The sequence below is a fragment of the Hoplias malabaricus genome, chromosome 17, assembly GCF_029633855.1.
Source record: "Hoplias malabaricus isolate fHopMal1 chromosome 17, fHopMal1.hap1, whole genome shotgun sequence".
In the NCBI taxonomy this organism is placed as follows: domain Eukaryota; kingdom Metazoa; phylum Chordata; class Actinopteri; order Characiformes; family Erythrinidae; genus Hoplias; species Hoplias malabaricus.
This window is the reverse complement of record NC_089816.1, coordinates 19841580-19859604: the sequence shown is the minus strand read 5'-3', so window position 1 is coordinate 19859604 and position 18025 is coordinate 19841580. Positions and strand designations below refer to the sequence as shown.

The 18025-nt window shown below is 44.4% G+C and overlaps 1 protein-coding gene across 1 annotated transcript; it reads right to left on the bottom strand.

Annotated features, from left to right (window-relative positions):
• Positions 1-1467: 1467 nt before the first annotated feature.
• On the bottom strand, positions 1468-15677 carry ankrd13d (ankyrin repeat domain 13 family, member D). The gene is made up of 16 exons (XM_066649717.1): positions 14559-15677; positions 13824-13959; positions 13484-13608; positions 11960-12005; positions 11632-11775; positions 8650-8839; positions 7828-7894; positions 7091-7172; positions 6903-6964; positions 6195-6325; positions 4712-4869; positions 4512-4625; positions 4037-4209; positions 3005-3087; positions 2353-2583; positions 1468-1970 (listed from the first exon to the last, which is right to left on the bottom strand). The coding sequence occupies exons 1-16, from the start codon at positions 14640-14642 to the stop codon at positions 1907-1909; spliced, it is 1890 nt and encodes a 629-aa protein (XP_066505814.1). The 5' UTR covers positions 14643-15677; the 3' UTR covers positions 1468-1906.
• Between the last annotated feature and the right edge of the window lie 2348 nt (positions 15678-18025).

Here is an 18025-nt window from a genome sequence, read left to right as displayed (position 1 = left end):
ATAAATTTTATATGTTCTCATGAATGTATAATTGTGTTTAAAACATTCAGTTCAGGCCTGTAGTTATTTGCATTCCCTCTATAATTTTTAGTAATTATTTTAAATAATTTTGTGTTAAGCTGCAAATTTCAAGTAAATAAAAAGCAACAAATACATGCAAAAATTCAAGCAAGTTTTTTGCCATATGCCCCTGGAACAGAGGGAGAACCAAGGGCCACATGTTTCTGTGGTATAAATCATAGGAGGCACTTGGAGGTTTTGGATGATTATGGGTGGTACTTGGTCTAAAATGTTTGATTAAAACGTCATTGTTTTACAAACAAGCCACAGAATAATTGAGAGTGATGCACTTTCTTGGTCATGGACCAAAATCTTATTCATGTCCAGTACATTAAAATTCAGTATTGAGTGGAAAAATAGCACGAAATAATTTTAAATAATGCAATTTGTTCGAAAATCAGACTTTGGTCAATCTTTCTCGCTGTTCTTCAGCGATCAGGACCCCCACAGAGCAGGCGTGATGTGGTGGTGGATCATTCTCAGTTCTGCAGTGACACTGACGTGGTGCTGGTGCGAGTGGATCAGACGCAGCAGTGTTGCTGAAGTTTTTAAACCCTGCGTCCACCCACTGTAAAATCAGAGACAGTAGCTGATCTGTCACTTCACAGTGTGTGTCAGTTGGCCTCTAGTCCTTCATCAGTGACACAGGACGTTGTCGGCTGGAGGACTGTTCGGTCCAGCAGTAACACTGAGCTTATTTATTGAACAGGCAAATAATTTATTCTAGCACGCTTTTCATTAACGTCATAATTTGGTCGATATGTGCACTACATTGGCCGTGCTTCTTGTGTTAAAGATTAAATGCTGCGTTCGTATCCTGTGAAATGTCATAATTCAGAGAGGAGCACACGTTAGCGCCCCCAGTGTCATATTCACACGTGGGAAACTCCTTATAATGAGCCCTAGATTTGAGTTAGAGGCGTGTTAGTAACAAAACATGACAAAGTTGCAGTGAGCAGAGATTTATGAGCAGGGCACCTTTCACACCCAGCCAATTACGTAACAGGTTTCAGCACTTCTTGTTCCCACTTTAACATATATCATGTCGTATTTACGATCCCTGAACTCGTAATTCTGATTCCAGCGGTGGATCTGAAGGCAGCATCCAAAGCCAAACTGAATCAGTTGAATCGTTCATCTGATTCATATAATCGAGTCGAGTCTGAGTCTTGGAGAAACAGTAGATTTCATCAAAAATGTCTCAGAGAATAGGAGCTGTAGGAAAAATACAATTAACACAATTTAGAGACCAGATTTCCAGTCAAAATGACCATTAAGTACAAGTTGTATGTTCATTTTGACTGTAAATCTGTTCTCTAAATTTTGTACAGTGGCGTAAATGCTGACTAAAATTTTCCCAATACACAACACCACCAGAAAAACATGAACAAAACGAGCAAAAGCGTTTCAGGAACATTTATTAACTGTACTTCCATGTTGTGATCAGCTGCTGTATTTAACCCATTTATGCAATACAGTTTATCACCTTATGTATCTGTCATTATTATTTAATATTCACATGATCAGCATTTTATAACAAACATAAAGGTTGGACTTTTTACTCAGAGTGATGACACTGGAGCTGAGAGGACGTCGTTCACAATGTCTCGCCATGCTTTTGGTTTCAAAGTATTTATTCATTTCTTCAGTCTGTTGTCTCTTATCTTATTATCCTTCATGTAAATTCACCTGTCACGTAAATGTATTTCTCTCTCTCTGGCTTCTTATTTCTAAGACTTTATATAACAAAAAAGAAGGATGAATTTTTAAGAATAATTTAACATAGCAGAAAAAAAAGCACAACCAATAAATTAACCTTAAAAATCTCTCTACACTTTTGCTGCATTTACTTCTCGGTGAGTGACAGCTGCAGTATCCTTTCAAGCTCCTCCTCCTCTTCTCTTCTTTTTCTGTTGGGGAGTAAATGGAGGGATGGTCAGTCTAAATGTTCAAGGTCGTAGAAAGTAGGGCTGGACCGATACTAATTTAAGTCTAACTTTGTTACATGACAGACCTGAAGACAGAATAAAGGATTGACAATTAAGGTTTAATTTTTAAAGCCAGTAGAGTTTGTCAAGTCGGTCAAGTCTCTCATTTTAGACAAACTGATTTTGAATCCTGCTAAAAATAATAGAAGGCACATTCACCAATTATAGTGGTGATTTTATAATTATGCCAATAATAATTTAATATTGGGTAATTAATATCAGCTGATACACTCAGCCAACAGATATGGGTCAGGTCCAAGTAGGAAGGTTATGTTATCTGTTGCATGGCTTAGGTCCTCATCACCTGTCTAGTTCTTCCTGCTCTCTGCAGGACAGCTCCATAGCCAGACGCAGCTGCTCATCGAAGCTGGAAGCCACAGCGAAAGCCCCCGGAGCTTGAGTGTCCGTCAGTGAGCCGTAGGAAGGAGGTGAGTTCAGGGCAGGCTCAGGAGAACCCGAAAGAGGCTGAGCAGGATCAGGCAGTTCCCTGCCGTCTCCTGCACCTAGAGACAGAGACAGGGACTCCTGGATTGCCCTATAACAGAGAACTCAAGATTAATCCTTCAAGACCCTTAAGGAAAAAAACATTACGGTGGTTTTGAAAGATGAAGCCTTTAAAAGGTTTTCTTCCATTCTTCCAAAAGCGTATTTCTGACACGTGATGCTCATGTTCACATTAATGTGTTCATCTGTAGGTCACCAACCCACACACTGTGAATCAAGACCTCGGTCAGTACACAGACACAACGAGGGCTGAGAAATAAGAGCAGAGTAAAATCTGAGAAAACGAGAACGAAGAAAGAGCTGAGTGAAAACGGCTAAAAACCAGAGCTTCTGCTCCTCAGCGCTCGGGGTCGGGGTGAACCGTGAGCAGCTCATTATCATTTAAAGGAACAGGTGCTGAAAAGCGGGCGTTCTGAACAGGGCTATTTACACACACACACACACACACACACCTCTCAAGCTGAGAATCCTCCTCATAAAGCGGAGGCTGAGAAGAGATTGGACGAGTGTTAGTGAGAGCCTCCCATATGGTCACCTACAGAACAAAGACATAAAACAATAGAGTGAGACAGAATGGATGAAGTATTAGTAGCATTAGCACCATTCACACACACACCCTCAGTTATATGCAGTTGTAGATGGGTCGTTGGTTGGGGGCTTACATGAGACAGAAACGTTTCAGAGCTAATGTTAGATAAACAACAAAGGAACACCACTGAGGTCGTCTTAATATCAGGGCAGTGCTGAGGGATTTTTGGAGGTCTAGTAGGATTTGGTTGTTGATCTTTTTCTGTAACTGCCGCAATCCTAGTAGTATCTGAAGTTTTCATGGAGACTGGACAGAAGGGTTCTGGTGTTTTTGTAAAACAGCCCTAGGTTACAAAGCCTTAACCTGAATCCAGCAGCGTCAGACCAAAAGGTGACATTGTTGGTCTCAGAAAATTAATTCATAAGAAGAAACTATAATGTTTGTGAGGAATTATTTATTTTGTGAGAGTGAGGACAGTGTGATCTGCTCCAAAATGAGGAGAGTTTATGCTGAAAATTTAAAAGAATAAATAAGTAAAAATAAAGAGCAAAACAGTCTTTGTTTCAAAGGTTATTAAAACAGTCTCTTTTTCCATTTATACTAAAAATTCGTTATTTTTTACATTTAATATCAGTCTTAAGATAAAAAACAATATTTTAGCAACCCGAATTTAATTTTAACTGAAGAACCTTGTCTAAGTGATTAAAGTCTGGTTTACTGTCCTCTTGACTGACTCAGACCACTGCTATTAGTCGTAGTAGTATTCAGATTTCTTTCTTCAGTAAAAATAAGAATTACAAGACATTACCTGTAAACTACAGACCTGTACTTACGTTATCTGTAACTACTGCATTTAATTCAGAAACTAATATAACACTAAAATGTAAGTCTCGTAGTTATGAGAAAAAAGAAATGTAATCCTGAGGCTCAGTTCTGAGATTATGTTTGTTGTTACCTGGTCACTTTCTGTCCCCGCATCCAGCAGACTTTGCTGAATGGCGAACTGCAGGAGGTTGTCGTCCTCGTCCCTCATCGGCTCGCTGCGGCCTGGACCGAGCGTGGTGTAGTCGGGAGGAGGCTCGAACACGGAGGGGTCCACCTCGCAGTTCAAAGGAGGAGGACCCTGACCTGACAAGAAATGGTAAAAACAGAAAGGTCCACATCAGAACATCGCCCCGTGTGTCTCATCGATACTTAGTCTGAAACCTATTTAAAATAAAAAACACTTCAACTATTTAGACCTCTGGAGGCACTATACCCATCCAGCACTGGGTATGGCTCATGGCCAGCTGCTCTAGACGATCACAATCCAATGGTCAGTGCCCTTCTCTGGAGACAACAAGGTGGGAAAGTGTAGGTGTGTGTGTATCTGTAATGGTCTGGATGTTTTTAAATGATGAAGATGAAATGTTGAAGAGTGGGTTCGGTACCTGCGTCCGGGGCTCCCTGTGGGGAGTGGACAGTCACAGAGCTGACCGGCTCATCACAGCCGCACAGGTTACTGAAGGTCACGCGTGCATTCAGGACATGGAAGAGAGGGATCTCTGTGAGACGAGAACGATGAGAAGTCACAGTGAGTAAAGAAATCAGCAGAATTCTAAATTTTATTTTAGCTGTTGCTTAGTCTCACCGATTTTCACAGGGAAACCAGGAGGCAGGCGCAGGGTGATGAAGTCGCGCAGTTTGGCAAAGTGCGCATTAGAGATGGCCATGAGGTCAATAATGGGTGTTACCTGCTCAGCCAGCGAGAGAGGGTGGGCTTCGCTTAACCACAGTGTGGCTTTAAACCTGAGAGAGAGAGAGAGCTTAAATCACACTATTGTTTCATGAAGACGAGAGCTTCTCCTAACTTCTGCTCAGAACTCACGCTCCTGCTCTGGGAGGCTTTCCCTCCTCATGTCCTTGTTCAGTCCCTAAACTCTACACATTTCTCACCTGACGCTGAAAATACGATAAATGTCAGATTAAGAAAATAAAGATTTATGACAGAGTTGTTATTTTTTGCAATCTCACCTCTCACCAACTTCCCCCTGAAATTATTCCACGGCCCACTGACTGAACCCCTCTGCTCTAAACTCTTCAGGAGGCGCTTTGAGACACATTTGTTAAATGATTGCCTCTCACGGAGCTGCATTTGAGAATCACAACCCTCCAGTTCCACTCCTCCTCCCTCCGCTGTCCCACACACACACACACTTCTAGACGTCTCCCACTGATGAGACTCTCCTCTGCCACTTAATTCAGTCTGGTTCAACTTTACTTCAACTTGTTTATATTCATTATTCAGGACGTCAGGTGATCAGTTGTTGTAAATGAGCTGTTTTGCATTTCATGTGTCACAGCAATCAGATTTCAGTCGGACTACCTGGAGGCATGCTGGGCCTGTTCACACCTGCCATTATCATGCGTTTTGTATCCAGATAGTATCTGGATTTACCCAGACCAGATTCTGTTTATACTTGTCCTGATCAGATGAGTCTGATTTGACTTTCCTGCGTAAAAATAACAGCACTGTGTTCAGTAAACACATTTTTCTCTTGCTCCCACTCTCTCAAACCTCGGGAATAAATCTGAAAAACAGTCTGCAGCGGCCAGAGACGCCGCTGTCCAGAGGAGGGTTTGGAGATGAGAGACGTCCAGACTGGTGAAAGGAGTGTGTCCGGTTTTACAGACACAGAATTCCTGTAATTCCTTCACATTAAGTAAATCTGTGAAGAAGCCCAGCTGCTGAGCTCCAGAAAAAACACAAACTTGTGCTGTCCCTCCTCTCGACCGACGCTATCCAGACACGGTCAACACATTCTGTTTACACTTAAATGTGGACGAGCTCTGTCTCTGACCACCTCCGAATGTGGTCTGAGTGATTTGATCGTAATCAGATCACAAGGAGACTTGGGGGTGTTTACACCTGATTTTTCATGTGAAATATGATTAAAAAAATAATACTAATGAAAAATGCAGGTTAATGGGCAAGTGTAAACAGGCCTGTAATTTTATCAGAACACAATCCAGATGCAAGTATGTAGCAGAGCAAGAGATGAAGAAACAGAAACAGAGAAGAAGAGCCTGCAGAATGGAGGGCTTCTGTTTGTGGGTGTGAACAGGTTGAGTACCTCTGCACTTTGCTGGTGAGCTCGACGGGTCGACCGATATCTCTTCCATTCAGATTGAACTCGGGGTCAAAGTACTCCTCTGCTGTGATGGCTGTTGGATTGTGGGGGCTGGCACACTGCGACACCTGACTCTGACGTGCAGCAGAAAGAACAAGCAGCGTTATTACAAGGACTGTCGATGTGAAATTGTTTAACTTTCCTTATCTCTTTGGGAATCATCATGTTTGGTTTTAGAGAAAAGGATCCAGAGACGTACAGAGCCGAGCAAACTTCAGGCGATCAACACACATCTACAGAGAACTGAGGAGTTTATAACCTGATACTTTCCTGCTCCTACTCTGTCATCTGCTAAGCTACTCTTACATCTCCTGAGTCTTTACTCAGCCAGACAGCGAGGTTGTGGGAGCACTCTAATCTCTGCTGCTAGAACTATTAAAGCTGCCATTATGTCAACTAAAGCTTTTATTCTTTTACAGCGCTCTATTTTTTGCAGAGCGATTAAACAAGACGACGTTTCAGATCCTTACAGTTCCCTTCTTCAACATCCTGCCTGTAAACTCCACCGTCGCCTCTCACAGGACGGAGAGGAGAACCCGAGACGGTTCGGTGAGATGCTCTGGGCTCACAGAAATCACCGCTTCCCTCAGAGGTTTACAACAATACACTTCAACAACTTCATCACAGTGCAGTGTGTTCACGGAGCCTCACCCCGTTATTCGACACGTGCTGCTCGGCAATCCCAAGGAAAGACTGAAGAGGGGTCCTAGATCCTGGAGAAGAACATGAGCAGAGGAGGGAGAGGAAATTCAGTGAAAGAGTGAATAGCTTCCGCTGTCTGTGTGATGTTTATTGTCCATTTCCTTTACTTTGTGTGTGTGTGTGTGTGTGTACTTTACCTCTGCACCTGGACTTGTCCTGATCCGAAAGGTGTTCAGTTCGAGAGCGCGTCACCAGCTCCACGTTACTAGCGCTGTAAACCTTTCATTCAAATTCAAAGCCCAACACATTAGTAGCTTCACAACAACATCACACACACACACACACACACACACACACACAGTTATATCCCATATTATGAGCTCTCATTCACTCATTTCAGTGCCTCTAGCAGATCAATCTTTAAAAAGTGTCAGTTTCTCTATTAATCGAAAAAAAAACAATGCCTAATTTTCTGCAACATCAGTAAAGTATCCGTCTGTCTTCACAATAAAAATGTTCTTCAATTACTTATTTTAAAGTTGTTGCTGGATTTATTTGTTGGACACTTTATGTTTCTTTGTTGATTCGATTTGGCCCTAAAGCAGAGAGAAACATACAGCAACCTCAGTATCACTCACAACAACCGAAACAAATGTATGTAAATGCTTAAAGCAGTCGATCAAACTGAGCCCAAACAACGAAGATGTGAACACACGTTTCCCGTTAAATCAGAAACAGCTGTTAAAAATAAGGCCCAAAAAAAATACAACATGCAAGTTAGCTATTTACAGATGTTAAAGACTGAATGGTGTCAAACTGACCCTCAGAGATCACAGGAGGGTTAATATGTAAACAATGAAATACCTCAAGTACATAATCCAACCAAAACGTCTAGACAAGTGTGTAATCAATGATCTGACGGTGCTGATCTCACCTTTGCCTCGTATCCACTCACCACTTCCGTCTTCTCTGAGCGCCAGCCCCAAATTCCAGATTTGTTCCTGGAAACATGAGGCAGGAGTCACTGGTTTACTTTGTTTGTGTAGCGTGTGCCATAGTGTGCATCACTAAAAATCTAAACTGACATTCTTGCAGCTATCAATTAAATACATTTCTTTTAATCCTGTTCATCCTTTTTTTGTTAGCTCTGTAATACATCCCCACTGTGTGATCATGTACTGTCCCTTTAAAAACACACTACCGCGCTGTAGTCACGTGACTCAGCCCCGTCCAATCAGCCACACGGAGGACAATCTAAACACGGAGGCAGACAGAGCGACTCGTACCAAAGAGAAACGCTGCGTCTGTGGTTTGGACGTGTTCTGACTTTAGTGAAGACGACACCAAACATAAAGAAGTCAAATGTAAACACTGAGGAAAAACCAGTTTCAGACCAAAGTGAATCCCCCAGTTTGTTTCACACTGAACACAATCACACACCGAATATGAACAGAGCACGGCTCAGACACAGAGACGGAGCTCCCAGCCGCATCAGAAACACACACCCCATGTTTAATACTGGAGCATGTTTACAGCACCAGCCTCGTCAGTGAACAACAGAATAATCCTCATTAATCGTAATCTACGTAAAATGTTAAATTAATCGTGATATAGATTTGAGCTCATATCGCAGAGCTCTACTAACATCCACCCACTCGAGCCTGTTACCCTTTAGCTGCCTATAAACGCAACGTGTGTGAAGTGCTGTGGACAGTTCTCCGCAGAAGAGAAAGTTTGTGTGTGGGACTGTGTGCACCTCTCGAAGGCGATGTTGCGTGTGTTGAGGTGCGTGGAGACGATGGGTGAGGTGAGTCTCTGGGCTGTGTTCTCCTGTGAGGGGAGCATAGCGGCGAGGAGAGAGGGAGCGTCGCGGGGCGAGAGAGACAGCGGCTCCGTGTAAACCACCTGCTTCTCATGGTCCACTTCCATCACCATGGCTCCGCCCTCTGAAACACACACACACACACACAATTAGACAGTGAGAGCGGAATGTCCAGCACACTACTGGACCACTGGATTCTTAAAGAGACTGTAGGTAGGATCTGGTATTTTGGCTCCTGGGCTCCCCCTACTGTGTAATTCACAGTTACAGCACCATCCTGAAATCAAGGTGGGGTTTCCTAAATCAAATCAAATCAAATCAAATTTATTTATATAGCGCTTTTCACAACTGATGTTGTCACAAAGCAGCTTCACAGAATTCCAGTAAGACAAGATTTGACATGAAATGTAAAGACAAATGTAAAACCCTCAAGTGAGCAAGCCAGGGGCGACAGTGGCAAGGAAAAACTCCCCCAGCTGAGGAAGAAACCTTGGGAGGAACCAAGGCTCACAAGGGGTGACCCATCCTCCTCTGGTCAATCTACTGGTGATGATAGTTAGTAGTCCATGAGAACTTCAGTGTAGGGACAGCTTCAAGGCACTTGGTGGTTGCTGGAGCGTGGGCAGCTGGTCTGAAGCGTGGAGGAGGATCTCGACAGTCATCCATCAGTGTCCAGACAGACAGGTGGCAGTCGTTTACTCGGAAAGATGTAAAGGGATGGAATTAGTTTTGAACTGTTTTGTGTTTGTAAAGTAGAAAATATGAAAATTTCCAGAGTGTGGCTAATGACTCCGGCAGATCTGACTATGACAGCATTAACTAAAAGGAGAGAACCAGGAGGACACACAGACACGGGAGCATCCTGAAACACTGGCATCCCTCCGCTCCACCGTCAACAAACCTGAGTGATCGCGAGAAGCGGCGGGACGACAGCACCAGCGTCTCAGTATACTATAATTCCCTGTGTCCATGGACCCCCCGGATCTGCCGCCTTTATCTATGGGGGAGCATTAGCTACCAAATGATAAACTAAACAAATGAGTTTTTAGCCTACATTTGAAGATTGCGACTGTGTCTGAGTCCCGAACATTTTCTGGAAGATCATTCCAGAGTTGGGGGGCTTTATAAGAAAAGGCTCTTCCCCCAGCTGAGGCCTTCTGAATTCTGGGAACATTTAAAAATCCAGTATTCTGTGATCTGAGTGAACGTGGGGGCTCATAATAGGAAATTGTATCTTGAAGATATTCAGGAGCAAGCCCATGTAGAGCTTTATATGTTAATAACAAAATTTTGTAGTCAATGCGGAATTTAACAGGCAGCCAATGAAGTGATGATAAAACTGGGCTGATATGTTCAAATTTTCTAGTTTTAGTGAGGACCCTAGCTGCAGCATTTTGAACTAGTTGAAGTTTTCTTAAATTGCTGCTGGTGCATCCTGACAGTAGTGCGTTACAGTAGTCAAGCCTTGAAGTAATAAAGGCATGTACTAATGTTTCTGCGTCCTGAAGGGATAAGGCATTTCTAATCTTAGCAATATTGCGAAGATGTAAAAAAGCTGTCCTAGTGATACTACCTATGTGTTGATCAAATGATAAATCCGGGTCAATTATGACACCAAGATTTTTTGCTGCTGAACCAGGTTTAACTGGAAAGTTAGCTAGATTTAAAATTAAGTCTGATAATTTATTTCTTGTCACTTTTGGACCCAAAAGCAGGACCTCTGTTTTGTTGCTGTTTAGGAGGAGGAAGTTACGCAACATCCAGCCTTTCACGTCTTTTACACAGTCCTCTATTTTCTTTAATCTGTGTTTGTCATCGGGCTTGGCTGAAATATACAATTGTGTGTCGTCTGCGTAACAGTGAAAGTTAATGTCATGGTTTCTTATAACTGTGCCTAGCGGTAACATGTATAATGTAAATAATAATGGTCCTAAAATAGAGCCTTGTGGAATTCCAAATCTTACTTTAGAATAATTTGAATTTAGATTGTTTACTTTTACGAATTGATAACGTTCCGTTAAGTAAGATTTAAACCATAATAGGGCTGTCCCTGTGATTCCAACCATGTTTTCTAACCTTTCTATGAGAATATTGTGGTCTATTGTATCGAAGGCTGCGCTTAGGTCAAGAAGCACCAACAGGGATATTTCCTACTTTTCCTACAGTTTCCTACTGTCCTATATTTACATAGTACAATTTCTGCAGTGCTGAGGCTGGAGAAGCAACAACAGGGGCCCTATTCACCCTTTTACAAGACATCACAATGTTTAAGTTGTAATTTTAAGGTAAAATCATTACCTAGTGTTGCTTTATGTCTAAACCGATAGCAGGGCCTTCTACATTTAAACTGAGTGTGTAAAGTCCTCATAACTAACTAGCAAAGACTTTGAGTGAATAACTATTAGCTACAACCTTTTCTTAAGAATTTGTCATTTTTTGGTTACCCAAACAAGAAGACAAAGATGACAATAAAAAAAACAATAAAACAGAAGAAAAATAAGACAAAGGAACAGAAGGATAAACTGATAAGAAAAAAAGAAGAATAGAAAAACAAGTGTAACTTTATGAACCCTCTTCTAAGAAACTGAGTCTCTGTATTTAACCCGTGGCATCACCCAGGAGAGCAGTTGGGGGCTAGATGCCTTATTCAAGGGCATTTCAGATGTGGATGTTGAGGGAGGAGAATGTGCAGTTCCATGACACCCATTGGGGTTCAAACCTGTGACCATCTCAATTCTGCTTCTCTAAATTTTACACCAGCTTTTCCACAAAATTTAGACTGATTTACACGCCTACAGGTGTAACACCGACCTCAGCAGGGACTGTGCAGATAAGTAAAAAACACTGAAGAGAAAACATGCTTTATACAAAAGAAAAGACTGTGAGACACAGGATCCATGTGTGTTTTGCTCTCACCTCCGCCCTTAAAGATGTAACTGCGGCGACCCTTCAGCCAGGTCATGTGCTCGAAGCCCAGGAGTGTGGTGTCCACACGCAAACACGACCCACTCTTCCACACGCGGTACACGTCACTCGGACACACTTTGGACACCAGAGGCACTGGAGGAGAGACCAAGAGGGAGGGATGGAGAGAGACGAAAAAAAAGAGAGAGAGAGGAGGAGTGAGCTATTCTCACAGGGTAGCGTGTGTGGAGCTGTCCACTCCTGTGGTGCTGAAATGGTTAACATGAAAAAAGAGAAAGAGAGAGAGAAAGGAGCGATGATGAGCTTGTACAGGTCTTACCCCAGCTTGTAAACTCCCACTTCATCTCCACATAGAAATCCCGAGCCTAAAACACACCAGAAGAAGCATTTTCTATTGTTAGAATTAACAGCGAAAACTGTAAAAGAAACCCCGGCTGGTAAAACACAAAAGCTTTAATGTGATGGAATTACTCTCAATCATTAACACATGTTGTAAATAAAAAAAAGCACACTGATTTATTTGAAAAACAAAACTTTGACATAAAATGGCTGTTGGGAAGATGACGTCTAATGGTTGCACAGTGCCAAACTTGAAAGCAGTTAATGTTTCTTTGAAGGGAACCTCTACAATTGTGGGTAATCACAGTCATCTCTGGTTGCTTACATTCCGAACGGTGTGTCTGAGTAGAAATGTGTAATTTGAGTTGTTTAGTTTGTAGAACTGTGGCTAATGTAGTTAGCTGTCTCCTGACATTTCCACCTTAAGTGATCAGAAACAGCAAAAATAAGTCAGTGTTACCCACCTATGGACGGTGGGTCCATAACCCATTGTCTAAAAACCTCCAGATGGCGTTTCTCTGCTGTGAGCAAAGAGAGCGAAAGCCTAGCATACCGAACCCAGACACTTTGTTTTTTTACCCATTTACAGACACTGGGGCTTCGTAAACACATTAGAGCAGGTTCCAGAGCAAACAGTTAAAAAAAAAAAAAAAAAAAAAAAAGAAGGGATTTTTTTTTTTTTTTTTTTTTACAATCACGAACTACATCTTTAAAGAAAATCATATCACCTTGTGTTGCTGTTGCAAGTCATTTCCAGTCAAAGTGTGCAGGAAAAACTTATATTAGTCTTCACATGTTTCCAAAAGATAAACACATGAGGTAAATTTGCACTCGTCACTTGGGGGGGGGGGGGGGGGGGTATTTCATTTGTTTAGTGTAAACCACAGCTGCTGAGAGATGGGACTGATGTTGCTGGGTTTAAATGTAGGCAGAAAACATAATGCAGAGCCCACAAATTCCCCACATACATCCAAAACCCCCAGAATATAGAGTGAAAACATCATGAAGAAATGGGAATATATGCTGGACTCTCTCCTGGGGTTTGACCGACAAAGTTTACTGTCCGCTGCTTCTGCCTCATAAAAGTACAGCCTCAGTGTTCATGGAAGAATCTGACCAATCACCAACTGCAGATCAACTGTGCAGTCTAGCGGTCTGTAGGGATATAGTGTTTCACTTTTGATACAGCACACAGTTTCCAAAACATTACCAGCCTTATCACCCCACTCTCATCTTGTCTTATTTTTGACTCCTCTGGTGTGTGTCGTCTTCAGTGTTATTAGCATTCTGGCTCAGACTGAAAAGGCTGAAGAGCGTCCTGTTTGAACAAGCATGGCTGTAGCGGGACTTAAACTTAGTAAACTACTTTTTGAGTCTTTTTACAGTGTTTCTAAATAATTCAGAGTAATTCCCTCATATTGAGGCTTACACGTGTTTACCAGCCAGGGTTCCTTTTAAGAACTCACTGCCACATGTCAGTGTACCACCTTCTGAGAAGCGTCACCTGTCTCAGTTTGCTGAGAAGCTCTGGAATCCCTGCGAGTCTCTCAGTGGCTCTCTTAAAGTCTCGGTACTGCAAAACCAGCTGCACCAGCTCAGGGTCTCCAGTGCTGACCGCCTCCTGCAAAACTGCACACAGCATTTTATCAGCCCCTGAGGTGGACACGTCGACCGTGGCATCACTATAATAATATCTTTATACTCTTTTTACATTTAGCATACATTTAAAATGTGAATGCTTAAATATATGCTTCAATATCCATCCACACAACATGGGGGTCACTGAGGATTGGTGTGAGAACCTCTAGTTTCAGGAGTGTATGAGGTGACAAGTGTGGTCTCACCTGTCCAGCCCTGTGTGTTGCAGTGTGTGGGGTCTGCATTGTGTCTCAGCAGCACTCTCGCAGACTCAAGGTGACCAAGACACACAGCCAGTTCGAGTGGTGTCCTTCCACGAGGGTCCACATTCTCCAAGTCCTGCTGTGGGGACAAACACATACACACATTTATTTTAAAAATTAATTAAAATCACGGTTCATAGATACAATAAAACAGTCGTACAATTATCCCTGCACCACTGGGCATAAGTCAGATGCCACCATCTATTCTGCATGTTCAATTTCTTTTGGAGGACGTGTTTCCAAGTTGTGTATGTGTGTGTGTTTGGTTGAGAGACTAAAATGTTTTTGGAGCCTCCAGCCCCACGTCCTTTCAGACCCTTAGAGCTGAGCTGTTCTCACAGAGGAAGTAAGGGCCATGGAAGTGTGTGGAGCTTGATTTTCTCCTCTCTTGCTGAGATGAGTGCTGTGTATCCGATTGGGTCAGTTTTGCACTTTAAGTAGGTCTGTAAGCATGTCTTACGCAGTTGTTAGGAGTCCCTTTCTCTCTCTCTGTTATCTTTATTCAACTAGACCCTTCTTTCCGGTTGTAGGGGGATACTCTCACATGTAATTCACTCAGAAACGTGTCCTGGGACGGGATGACTTGCATTTGGACTAGAAATAAAATCAATTAGGGGTGGTCCCTGAGTTGTGCCCAGCAACTATGCACCATCCACCATCACAAACCCATAAACCTACCTGCTTTTTCTTCAGCTCCCTATCGAGCTCCAGGTACTGATTGTTCCAGACTAGATAATGCAAAGGAAACGCCTCTTGAGCCATTTTCCTGAGCTGGGTTTTCACGGCTTTCTCCTGTGGGTCTGTGAATCTCTGTGCTGCATGAAGGACTGTTGGACCAGTTTTAAAGACAGACAACTTCCAGAACCGTTTATGTGGCGAGAACGCGATTACACACCAAAAGTCCCATAACCAGAACCCCTTAGAAACGTATTCACAACAGTGTGGGGAGAGTCCTCGCTCATATCCCGAGGAAATGGTCTGTAAACGCGCTGCTTAAGCGCAGATCCTGGCTCTAGATATTCGGCTAGGTTTCTTTATCCTTGCTGAATAAAAGACAGGCTTGTCTCAGAGAGAAAACGGGGACTTTTTAAGAAAAACTAGGTTTAATTTCGACCGAGCCCTCCACTGGCTGCAGCTCGGCAGTGAACGGTAACTAAGCTAGCCAGCAGGCTGAGGAATTAATCTTATTTTAGGACCTATTTTATCACCCGATGCCCTTAAATAAGAAGCCAGTACTCTTGATTAAACACTCAATCTGAAAATAAGAAAAAAGAATGGTCTGATATTAAATTATGATGTTAAATTATGTTTCAGCTCATCTTTCCGGTAACGGTTGCTAAAAACGGCTACTCGTCGATAACATCCTACCGAGAGGCGCCGTTACATTCCCAACACCCCCCAAAAAGACGAGACCTGAAAAACCTGATCTTCCTCACTTTTGTCCTCAAAATGTGGCCCAAAAAATAGCAAAGCACCAGCAGGAAAAAGGATCGAGAAGCGGCCTATTTTCCCATCGATTCCAGGTCAGAACCCCCCGCCTCTGCTGCCGCTCTCCCCTCAGCGCCCCGCAGCAGGTTCACATCATGACGAAGCTCGCCTTGAAATTACATCTAAAACCGACCAAATTACAGCATTAAAAACCCGAGTTCACCTGCTCTCCGGGAACAAACCCTTCGTTTATTCCTCGGTCTACTCAAACGCGTTTCTTTCTACCCTCATGAACCTGAAGGTGGATCCTTTTTCACCAGCTTCTTGTTCCAACTCCTCCGGTCCACCTTAAATGGTGCAGCGCTTCCATTCTGGCGCCTGCACAGGTCTCTGAGGGTTAAAGGGGAACTCCAGTGATTTTAAAAAAATTGTCTGCATCATTAAACCGATGAGATATACAACTAAGTCACTGAGAGTGTTGGATGCGAGGTGCAATTTAATTGAGAAAATGACAAAAAACGTTATCGCTCACAGTGGCGGTGACAGGAACCAGACGTCAGAACAGCTCAATCACTGTATACACAACCACGCAGGGCCAAAATGGGCAGCCCTCCTGGGTACCCACACATGTGGATGCTCTAAAGGGTCAGTGATTGGGCCAGGATGAATTAAACACAGTGGGTTTGTATGGGAGCCCAAATCAAGACACTCACTCTGTCTTAAGATAACCCACTACAGGCCCCATGTGGACGCAATACATAGTGATTCTGGGTCTGCATGGGTTTCCTCCGGGTGACTGTCTGTGAGGAGTGTGGTGTGTTCTCCCTGTGTCTGCGTGGGTTTCCTCTGGGTCTGTCTGTGAGGAGTGTGGTGTCTTCTCCCTGTGTCTGCGTGGGATTCCTACAGGTGACTGTCTGTGAGGAGTGTGGTGTGTTCTCCCTGTGTCTGCGTGGGATTCCTCCGGGTGACTGTCTGTGAGGAGTGTGGTGTGTTCTCCCTGTGTCTGCGTGGGATTCCTCCGGGTGACTGTCTGTGAGGAGTGTGGTGTGTTCTCCCTGTGTCTGCGTGGGTTTCCTCCGGGTGACTGTCTGTGAGGAGTGTGCTGTGTTCTCCCTGTGTCTGTGTGAGCTTCCTCCGGGTGACTGTCTGTAGAGTGTGGTGTGTTCTCCCTGTGTCCGTGTGGGTTTCCTACAGGTGACTGTCTGTGAGGAGTGTGGTGTGTTCTCCCTGTGTCTGCATGGGTTTCCTCCGGGTGACTGTCTGTGAGGAGTGTAATGTGTTCTCCCTGTGTCTGCGTGGGCGTCCTCCGGGTGACTGTCTGTAGAGTGTGGTGTGTTCTCCCTGTGTCTGTGTGAGCTTCCTCCGGGTGACTGTCTGTAGAGTGTGGTGTGTTCTCCCTGTGTCTGTGTGAGCTTCCTCCGGGTGACTGTCTGTAGAGTGTGGTGTGTTCTCCCTGTGTCCATGTGGGTTTCCTACAGGTGACTGTGAGGAGTATGGTGTGTTCTCCCTGTGTCTGCGTGGGATTCCTCCGGGTGACTGTCTGTGAGGAGTGTAATGTGTTCTCCCTGTGTCTGCGTGGGCGTCCTCCGGGTGACTGTCTGTAGAGTGTGGTGTGTTCTCCCTGTGTCTGTGTGAGCTTCCTCCAGGTGACTGTCTGTGAGGAGTGTGGTGTGTTCTCCCTGTGTCTGCGTGGGATTCCTCCAGGTGACTGTCTGTGAGGAGTGTGGTGTGTTCTCCTTGTGTCTGCGTGGGTTTCCTCCGGGTGATTGTCTGTGAGGAGTGTGGTGTGTTCTCCCTGTGTCTGCGTAGGTTTCCTCCGGGTGACTGTCTGTAGAGTGTGGTGTGTTCTCCCTGCGTCCGTGTGGGTTTCCTACAGGTGACTGTCTGTGAGGAGTGTGGTGTGTTCTCCCTGTGTCTGCGTGGGATTCCTCCGGGTGACTGTCTGTGAGGAGTGTGGTGTGTTCTCCCTGTGTCTGCGTGGGATTCCTCCGGGTGACTGTCTGTGAGGAGTGTGGTGTGTTCTCCCTGTGTCTGCGTGGGTTTCCTCCGGGTGACTGTCTGTGAGGAGTGTGCTGTGTTCTCCCTGTGTCTGTGTGAGCTTCCTCCGGGTGACTGTCTGTAGAGTGTGGTGTGTTCTCCCTGTGTCCGTGTGGGTTTCCTACAGGTGACTGTCTGTGAGGAGTGTGGTGTGTTCTCCCTGTGTCTGCATGGGTTTCCTCCGGGTGACTGTCTGTGAGGAGTGTAATGTGTTCTCCCTGTGTCTGCGTGGGCGTCCTCCGGGTGACTGTCTGTAGAGTGTGGTGTGTTCTCCCTGTGTCTGTGTGAGCTTCCTCCGGGTGACTGTCTGTAGAGTGTGGTGTGTTCTCCCTGTGTCTGTGTGAGCTTCCTCCGGGTGACTGTCTGTAGAGTGTGGTGTGTTCTCCCTGTGTCCATGTGGGTTTCCTACAGGTGACTGTGAGGAGTATGGTGTGTTCTCCCTGTGTCTGCGTGGGATTCCTCCGGGTGACTGTCTGTGAGGAGTGTAATGTGTTCTCCCTGTGTCTGCGTGGGCGTCCTCCGGGTGACTGTCTGTAGAGTGTGGTGTGTTCTCCCTGTGTCTGTGTGAGCTTCCTCCAGGTGACTGTCTGTGAGGAGTGTGGTGTGTTCTCCCTGTGTCTGCGTGGGATTCCTCCAGGTGACTGTCTGTGAGGAGTGTGGTGTGTTCTCCTTGTGTCTGC